The sequence below is a fragment of the Triticum aestivum genome, chromosome 6D (genome assembly GCF_018294505.1).
Source record: "Triticum aestivum cultivar Chinese Spring chromosome 6D, IWGSC CS RefSeq v2.1, whole genome shotgun sequence".
Lineage (NCBI taxonomy): Eukaryota > Viridiplantae > Streptophyta > Magnoliopsida > Poales > Poaceae > Triticum > Triticum aestivum.
The window spans coordinates 180,171,133-180,181,328 of record NC_057811.1 but is presented as its reverse complement, the minus strand read 5'-3'; the positions used below and the strand labels follow the sequence as shown (position 1 = coordinate 180,181,328).

General features: G+C 42.3%; 1 protein-coding gene and 1 non-coding gene across 2 annotated transcripts; one reads left to right on the top strand and one right to left on the bottom strand.

The window, feature by feature from the left end:
• Positions 1-1,437: 1,437 nt before the first annotated feature.
• LOC123144391 (U-box domain-containing protein 34) lies at positions 1,438-9,988 on the bottom strand. The gene is made up of 9 exons (XM_044563512.1): positions 9,680-9,988; positions 9,466-9,584; positions 9,257-9,372; positions 4,743-4,864; positions 4,324-4,619; positions 4,060-4,161; positions 2,868-3,296; positions 2,015-2,764; positions 1,438-1,933 (listed from the first exon to the last, which is right to left on the bottom strand). Exons 1-9 carry the CDS (start codon positions 9,855-9,857, stop codon positions 1,730-1,732), a joined length of 2,316 nt encoding a protein of 771 aa, XP_044419447.1. The 5' UTR covers positions 9,858-9,988; the 3' UTR covers positions 1,438-1,729.
• TRNAN-GUU (transfer RNA asparagine (anticodon GUU)) lies at positions 5,220-5,291 on the top strand. The gene has a single exon. It is a non-coding gene; the product is annotated as a tRNA-Asn (tRNA).
• Positions 9,989-10,196: the final 208 nt, after the last annotated feature.

Sequence of the window (10,196 nt, the reverse complement as noted above, 5' to 3'; positions counted from 1 at the left end):
GCCCGGTCACTGACCGGGCACGTTTGAGGATCAAAATTAGCCAATCCTGATTGTAGATGCTCTCGGGTACCCTCTTCAACCAAACATTTCTCATTCGGAACACCAAAGACTCAGCTATAGATCAATTAAGATCAGATTAGCTATAGATCAATTAAGATCAGATTGTATTCTATGGGCCACAACACCAATGCCTCCATTCAAACCACAACGAATTCTTCATGCGCTAGTCACTCCACGGTCCAGGAGCACCGCGCCGCATGCTTTTATTTCTATACTGGTTGAAGCTCCATGCAACAGCTTTATCACGTATGGATTGTAGAATCCAATGAATAACAAATAGATGAATCAAGAGATCTAAGACTAAGCATTGAGAGAGAGATAGAGAGAGTTTACAGTGTTAGCATCATTAGATCGGGAAACTAGATATGGGGTTTTCAACAAAAGAACACAACAAAGAGAAAATGGTGTCGGATATCCATGATTCGTTCTCAAAGGAGGCGAATGATGCGCTAGCTACATGCGCCCCCCCAACTTTGGACGGCAACTTTACAAAATTTGTTTAGTCTGTAGGAGATTCTTTTTTTTTTTCTTTTGAAATAGGAGGCAAAAGACTTTCAAGCAATGGGCCTCATTCATTTTAAGAGAGAAGACAGTTAATCACAAGGGATAGCCAAAAACTCAAAAAATAAAGAAATACATATGCCGTACTCTCCCGGCATCAAGTTACTGAAAAGCTTCGCCTCATTCTTCAAATTGCTCAAGATGATTTGAGGTGGTGTGATTTCTTTGGGAAGACACACGAACATTTTGAATTCGTATGAGGCTGATGAAGAAGTTTACAAACTCATGATCTCATTTGGAAGGTCGCTGTTTTTTAGGTTTTGGGTTTGGTATAAGCCCATTTTGTTGATCACCTTTTTTAGACTGTATGAGGTTGATAAACAACTTTAGACCTCATCATCTCACTTAGGCTTTTGATATGATTAATTTGAGAAACCTTACTTTCTTCCTCAAAAGAATGCTTAATTTGAGGTAACCGATGCACAGCGGACAGAGTTATTTATCATTGACGACAAGAATCATCGATAAAGTGGGCAAGTGGCTGGCTGGTTCGGTGAGAAGAATAGAATATCCCAGCGTGAAACACGCTAGCTTGGAGCTTAGCTCAGCGTTACTGTGGAACTCAGTGATATACCGCCTCCGTAAACCAATATAAAAATAGTGATCTAAACGGTTTTATATTAGTTTACAGAGGGAGTATATAGATATAGGTAATTAACAAGCATATGTTTCTGTCGATCGGCCCTACCACGCAGCTTCAATCTTAAATATATATTTGCTGTCCAATCTGATAATATTCGCTTTCGAGCTTGATCTGGATATATGATAGATACCGAATGCTGACACACTTGTGTGAGATACAGGCAAAATCTGAGATGAACTTATCTCATGAATTAATTTGTTTATATCAATAATGGGAGGGCCTGTCTTCTTGTAGAAAAATACTGAATCTGTCAGCATGTTGGATGCCGAACAGCCAACTGCTATCCAGATGTTCAGTGACAGGACCAAAAAAAAACATTAGCCTACAAAAAAACTACTCTGCATGATTTAATTTCTATACTTTGGAGGTTGAAGGGCCATGCAAGCCCTATATCACTTATGGGTTGTAGAATATAACGAATAAACAAATAAAGCAATTACATCATACATGGACACAGCCGCAACCTCATTTCCAAGTCTGCGTCTGAGCTGTCTGTGACTTCTTCCACTGCTGTATCGCTGCGTGCAGCGAATGGTTTGGGATTATGGATAAATTCGGAAGCTTGCACCTTGTGATTGGCGACACCCTGTGTTTCCTGAGCCAATCTTTGATGGCATGATGCTCATAGGTGTGTCCATCAGCAGCGACATACGGATCATCCATCAACCCCTGTACCCAAATTGTGTAGTTAGCTGCAGGATATATCAGGTGATGATTACTCAACTGAAGGTCGAGTAGAGGAAGATTTACCTGTGCTATGGGGCAGATGAAGTGGCTTGGTGCTCGTGAGTTTAGGTTTCTCATGTTGACAATGGAGGAAACCCTGTGCAGGATTTCCTCCAGCTCCGGCAGCACCTCCGACTCAAGATCAGGCCTATCCCTGCATTTTAGAGCAGTGCACCGCAAACCGAGCTTCGCCAACATTTCCGCCTCGGCGACTGGCCAGTCGGTTTGAGTTCTGTCGAGGATATATGGAAGTGACCTGCTTTTGATAGCGTTTTCTACGCTTACGATGAGGCCGTTTGGGTGCTTGCCAGTTAGCATCTGAAGAATGATGACTCCTAGACCGAACAGATCCGATTTCGGCCGAACAGTCCCGGTTTGCTGGTACTCAGGATCCATGTAGTACATGGTGCCAGCAACAATGGTATCTGTGTATTCTGTTTGCCAATCAGGGATCAGATCAGATATGACCTTCGCGAAACCAGCATCGCCAATTTTACCCACATAGTTCTTGTCCAACAGGATGTTTGCAGGTTTCAGGTCACGGTGGACTATAGGCTCTGGCTTCCTTCCATGTAAAAAAGCAAGCCCACAGGACACTTGAAAGATGATACGAAACCGGAGGAACCAATGCAGTGGCTGATGTTTTTTGTTGTTAAGAAGTTGATCTTCTAGGCTCCCATTCTCCAAGTATTCATATACAAGACAGCCGATTTCAGGACAGAAACCAATTAATAAAACCAAGTTGGGATGGTGAAGTTGGCTAAGAATCTCAACCTGCATAAATCCACACAACATTTTGTAACTGGATCACTCGGGCAGTACTAATCATCATGGTGTATGCATAAAGTTCCTATAAATTATGGCATAATCCATTTACCTCCTTCAAGAACTCGTCAGTTTTGTCGGTGGAATCCTGCTGAATGATCTTGACAGCTACTTCAATGTGATCAAGGGTGCACCTATACACATTCCCATAACCTCCTTCACCGATCTTCCTTGCTTCAGAGAAGTTATCAGTGGCAAGTTCTATTTCATGTTTCGAGTACCGCCTGCAATTTTTGCTTGTTGACAGAATAGCATCTACAATTTTCTCCTTATCGAGAGAAATTATGCAACCTACCATTTCAGCCTTATGCTTAGAGTAGGCCTCCCTGGTGAATGATCTTTTTGCTTGCTCAACTTCATTAATGGCTTCCAAATGTTTTGCTTTCTCATCCGCTGCTAGTTGCTTCAGAATTTTCTCCTTGCGTAACGCATTCTCCACCTTCCTTGCTTCTTCAGAACATTCGTTCGAAAGTACCTGAATCTGCGAAATCATGATGAAACCTTTTCTTACCATGTATCAAACATGATGAAGTATGCTAAGGGATAGTACTATGAGAATAATTACTGAGATAATATTTGTACTTATGCATTTTAAATCATTACTAACCGTCCATGACCAAAGCACGTTTGCGTAACTAATTGAAACATGAAAAGCAAGTCAGTTCTCTGAACATTTTCAGGTCTACAATCTTAAAAAAATTGCATGTTCTTTTGTTTTGTTTACATGTTGCCGATATTGAAGAAAACTATAAAACAAACATGTATGTGTGGGTGCACTCTTAAGACAGAATGGCAGTATATACTACATCAAACATATTACAAAGCTAAGAAATCTTTAAGATTCATGTTAAATTTAAAATAATGTTGGAAAAGTCCAGATCACATGCACATCTCGAGGGCAAGACATGTTGAAGAAATATCACATAAGAAAATCAGTAAGGACACAAAACAATAATTCTAATATATGATAATGAAAATGGAGAGTAATTAGGAGGTAATAAATAGTTAACTGGTGAGTGAATAACATTTCGCCATAATTATTGGATGTTGGATGGATAATTATAAATCAGAGTAAAGATCCGGATCAGATCAAAAGTATCACATCCAACTTGTCCTTTTTATTCTGGTACAAATATAGATTTAGGGAGATATTAATGCAGAACACAAAAGGAGACTCTTGGAACAGCTTGACCTTATAGTGACACAAGTTCTTAAGGTACCGCTAGTTGCGGAAGAAATTTAACCTTTTTCTTAGCATGGACGAGATCATCGCAGGCTTTATCATACATCACCAAGGTTTCCTTCAATTCCTTCCTCAGCTTTTCTACTTCATCTACAGATTGACACTGTAGATAATGTCAGGATAACATACTTAGCTTGTTTTGGAAAAGGTATATTTAAAATTGCACATTGGCTCATTAAACATGTATGAAATCATATGCATGGACGTCAATAATCGATACTACTGAAAATATTGTAAAAATGGAAGATGGATCTGAGTACCGGACCTCATCACTTGAGTTCGAGGCACCATAAGGAACTTTCTTCAAAAGGCTATGAGAATCATATCTTTGATTTACATCTGTTCCTGCTTGCAATGCATCTCCACTTACTATGTGGACTAATACACTGCTTTCTGAACCTGCACTAGCATCCGAACTAGCACTATACGAGCAACGGGCCTGTGAGCCTGATGATACTGAGAGCGTCTCAGCCTCTGTAGAACTGTCAGACAACAAGCTCATCTGCGTTTCTGCAAACGCTTTGTGAGTAATTGAATGAATGCTTAAGTTTGTGCCAGACACTGCAAAGAAAAGAAAGTCGCAGTATGTAAAGAAAAATTAAACATTAAGTCCAGCAAAAGGAAACATGGCAAGAAGGTAAAATATAGGATACAAAATGCTAACTGTCTGAACTCGGCACATACTGCCTGCTTGAGGATGTCCTGCAACTTTCACGATTAATCTTCGCTTGCATACAACAAATACATTGCACGCATTTTGCGTAGTTTTCAGGACAGCGGTGGGTACATCAGGACTACTCATCACCCTGCATAGCGGATAGGCAGTGATTTCAGTGCAGCAGATATGAGGCAAACTGAAAACAAAGTGTTCAGTCCAATGCAGAAATAGTATGCATATCAAAGCTAACATGGTATGGACAATGGCTAACAAGTACAATCGAAGTACTATGCAGTCCCTGAAGTCCTATTATAGATGCAGTTATTCGTAAGAAGTTTATCCCCACTACTAGGAATTCTCTCAACATGCAAAGGCACCACCTCAGCATGCATGCAACATCAGCGCTTCAGTTACAAACAACAACAAATCTATTACCAGCTATCTTTTTCTCTCTGACCATCCCCTCTTCAGTCTCTTCCCAGCGCCTTATTACTAAATGATGCTCCTCAGTAGCTCAGTGGTAAAGCGGTCGGCTGTTAACTGACTGGTCATAGGTTCGAATCCTACTTGGGGAGATTTGATTCATTCTTTAGTGTAAGAATTTTAATGTAAGAACAAAGAATTAGATTAAATGGCAGATCAAAAAAATGGAACTATGATTCATACTCACTAAGACCTCGCAACCAGACTGAAAAATTCAAGTAGTTCTTAAATAAAAATAGAAAGGAATTTTTCTTCCTTCAAATTTTGTTTGCTCAAAAGACAACTTTTACCTTAGAAAAACATTTAGTTTTCTAGAGATACTTAACCCTGTTTCTACCTGCACCTGTTTTCACCTGTTAATTAGTCATTGCTCCTCATGGCCCACCCTCACTTAACCCCAACATTTCATTTCGCCCTATGTTTGCATCTTCTTAATTGTTGCCCTTGTCTTTGTCTCTTCAGGTTTCACTCGAGACTTTACTACCGAAGGAACGGCGTGGCAAAGCGTGCATCACCCTCTAGTAGACTCTAATTTCGCTAAGGTCTTTTAGGCTAGCCATAGTGGGGGTAACTTAGGTAGTAACTTAACACATCCCAAGACAATTTTGCTTATGTGGCAAGTATTTAATGAGGAAAGAGGTGTTTGTGGTAACATAATATGTTACTGTAACATAGCGCTTTCCGAGGCAAAATGAGTCTATGAGATAATAAATGAAGCAATCTATGACACTACTACTATGTTACTTTGCATTATGGAGGTAGTAACTTAGACTAGTGTCATATGCATGACACTAGTATAAGTTACTCCCCACTATGACCAGCCTTATACTCCCTCCGTCCAGGTGCATAAGTCATCTTAGGTTGTGCACCACGACCAAGAAGGAAGGAAAAACAAGAGAACTTAATGTTTATTTGCTAATTAATAGTATTGCAAATGTTGTGTTTGGTAGTCTCAAGTCACTGAAAGCATACACGCCCCACATATGTCAAGAAATAAGAAACGAGGGAGGAGTTAATGCACCGCGCCTAAGTGTTTTGGGATTATTTGGTTTTCGTAAGGTGACTTATACACCTGGACGGAGGGAGTATCTAATGGTAAGCTCATGACGTGTAACCATAATGTGTTTATAGTTTACGCCTTGGGAATTTTAATTTAAACGGTGCCTCATTTATTGGAGCGGAACCCAAAACCAATGCTTTTGGATTGATAAAATGCCTGACTGAAATGAAAGACCCTTGAGTTACTGACCATACTAGTCAATTGGTTTAGACCATTTCCCTTCACTGAAGCGGTAAACGCATACCTATTGTGCTGTCACAGCTTACGTCAGGATCTACATGCACATGATTCTTTAACTTAAAATGACTCATGCAACAGAACAATGGACACCCGTAGATTTTATTCCGCATCTTCATCTTCTTCAAGCAAGAGTAACCGATGATGCATGTGTTATAGCAATTGCTATCGTCTTTAAGCAGAGAGTAGCCCCATTCACATCTCCCTCTCCACCACAGTTGGATGTCCGCGGCCTTGCTCCGAGGATCAGATCGGATTTTTTTTTTTCTTCATCACGAGAATCTGTGGTTTCTTGGCACGCTCAAGTGGTCGTCATCATTCGCCCTGCTGCGTCCTAAGCACGAGCAGCTTAACACACTGAAAGACTCCAAAATCATATGTTCTTCTCCTACTCTGCATGGTGCAGCTACGGTCCAAGGCCACAATCGAGTAGTGCCTTCGAAAATGTACTTCTTCTCCGTGTGTGCATGTGTGATTAAATATTTAGTTTTTCTTTTTTCAGTTTTCCAACTCATGAATGCTGAGACATATGTCCTCCTGACCAGCAGGTATTCAACTAAATGACGCTGAGTAAATCTACCTGAAGTTGATTTGTCTATCAACCAATTTGATCCTTTGTATACGCTTCTATTTTCCCTGAATTGAAGGTTTACCACGGTTTCCTTGCTTATTCGTTGTTTGATGTCTTCTTACAGGAACCCTCAATTTTGTTTTAGAGTCTTTGCAACCTTCTGGCCAACATTGTTACTGACTAGCTTACATGCAACAATGTCAATGGTGGCAACATATTTTTTCCCTACTACCTTACGTATTGATAGAGTCACTGTTGTGGTTTATCACAAGTTAATATGTAAGCTGCCTTTCAATAATTTTAATCTGAGTGCTTCTGCTTGCTTGCAGGAATTAATAAATTATTGTCAAAAGAAAGGAAGAACTCTTCTGTTATCTGCATGAACCGGTAATATTCACTGCGTCTACAACCTTTTGTATATAATGAGATTTAAAATATTTATTTTGCCAACATGAGTGTTATGTTGGTGGAAGGTATACTACATCGAGTTGTTCTTTGGCTTTCTAGAAGAGAATTGCAGAATACCGCATGTTTAGTACTCCCTCCAATCCGAAATAAGTGTCACAGTTTTGAACTAAGGTTAGTTCAACCTTAGTTCAGAACTGCGACACTTGTTATGGATTGGAGGGAGTAGTAATTTCCAATGGGATCAGGCTGGCCATAGTGGGGGTAACATAAGAGCAAGTATAGTAGAGCTGAGTCAGCGGGCTATAAGGAATAAACTAGCATATTTATGCTTAGTTGGAGCAAAGAGAAGAGGAGAGAGAAGGTAAGCGGGCTCTTCGTGAAGAGCCAGCTCTAGCACGTGCTCCTAGGCACTTTGTGAGAATGAAAGATGGGCCACATAATAAAAGAATAGTACACTCTTTTGATCTAGTATTATACATGTTGGCTATAAGATGGGTTGTACATGACATGGCACTGGCTTAGACTAGCCACAATGGGCAGTAACATAGAGTAGTAACATGCTCATGTTACTACTCTATGTTACTACCTCTATAGTGGGGAGTAACATATGTGTGGTAACATGCAATACTTCATTTATTATGCTATAGGCTCATCTTGCCTTGATATGTGTGATGTTACTCATATTAGTAGTAACTAGCTATGTTACTACATGCCTCTCTTTCTTCATTTATTGCTTGCACATCATCTATTTTATCTAGATATGTGTGATGTTACTACCTATGTTACTCCCACTGTGGGTAGTCTTATAGCCAGCAGCTGGCTATACTATTAACCATGCTCTAAGTAGTATCATGCACTTGGGACTCGCAAACATGCTTATGTGGCAGGCAATTAAAGAAGAGAGATGGTTATAGTAACATAGGTAGATACCGTAACATAATAAATGTGATGCTACTATGTGTCATGCATGGCAATAAATGAGACCACTTATGATACTAATCTACAATACTATGCACTATAGAGGTAGTAACATAGACTAGTAACATATGCATGTTACTAGTCTAAGTTACTCCCCACTATGACCAGCCTCAGAACTAGTACAATTTGTATGTACTTATCATTTATTGTGGTGATGGTGCATGCTTTGACTACACTTGCAGAATCCTCTATGCAGACATATTACTTATCCTATTGAACACTACTCAACAAACTTTGTGATTCGCATGACAGACTATTAGAGGTATGATTTTAGTTGATACATTGTCGTCGTTTCTTTTTTCCCATGACTGTCTACTATAAGAACCAAGTTTTCCAAAATCTTTTATAGGACATATACGCAATTCTCGCAGCAACGTGCGGGGCATTATCTAGTTATTGTAAGAGGGCATTGCAGCAACCGCTGGTTAACGAATTCTATCAGCTGCAATGTCTGACGCCTGAAATACAATCATCGATCTTCGAAAATACGACCAATGTTTTTTCTCGACCATACGAAATGCACAACGGCTGACCATCTACAATGCAATGGATATCGTGTAAAGACATACGGTACAGCCATAACAGAGGAGGCGTGACATAAGATCTAATTGCACTTTAATTGCGCTTAAAGGCGTGACCTTCCAAATCCACCCTCTACCAGAAAGGCCAAATTAATGGCAAAAAAAGCCTTTGCTGTTGCCACCACTTTTCAGTTAATTGCCCAATGATAAAGCCCTAGTTGAAGTTCACTGGTTCACTGGTAAGGACGATCAGTACAAAAAGAAAGCAGCGCACGTACGTACCTGTGGAACCACCGGAAGGAGCCCGAGCCTAGCACCAGGCTCCGTACGCCGGACTCCGCCGCGTACCGCACCAGCGTCTCCGCCACGCAGTCGCCTTCCACCACCACCGTCTCCACCTGCGCGAAGCCACGGCAGACCGATCAGATCAGAAGCCTGCAAGCGCGACGGTGAGATTGCGACACGGTAACAGTCTCGAGGCGGGCACTCACATTCGCTTTGGCGAGGCGGCGGAAGGGGAGCAGCGCCTCCTGCACGCGCGCGTGCCGGTCTCGGGAGTACGCCTCCACCACCCCGTGCCCCGCCCGCGCCACCGGCACCCGCTCCCCGGCTTCGCCGCCGACCAAACACAAATCAACCGCGTCAGCTCGCGGCAAATCAACTGGGCCGAGGGAGCGAAAGGGCAAGGAGGGGGACCATGCTTACCCGGGGAGGGGACGAATGTGAGCGTGGGGATGACGTGGACGAAGGCGATGGCGACGGCGTGGCCTGCGCCGCCGTCGCCTAGGAGGCTGGCCGCTGCCCACCGCGCGGCGCGGCGGCTAGCGCTACCGCCGGGTCGGACGGCAACGGCGACGGAGGCCGGCGGCGAGGCGGAGGCCATGGATCCAGGTCTAGGGGAGGCCGATTCGCGCCGGACGATGGGGAGGCGTTGCCAGCGCCGCCGGACGTGGGGGGTGCAGTGGCCGTGTCAGCCAGCCCGCTCAGCGCGGGATACGAGAGGAGGCGGGAATCAATTGGTTAATACTGTAACTCGCAGTTAGTTGTAGGTGTAGCGACGGGAAGGGTTGTGGTGGGTTCGTGGCGCGGGGCCGCAGTGTCAGTGATAGAGATGGGTTCGTTCGACTATTGCCGCGTCCAAAATGTGCAATTTTCATAAACAAAAAAATAATGTCGCAACAGCTTTTGAGCCTTTTCCCCTCGAATGTGTAAAGAAAAAACA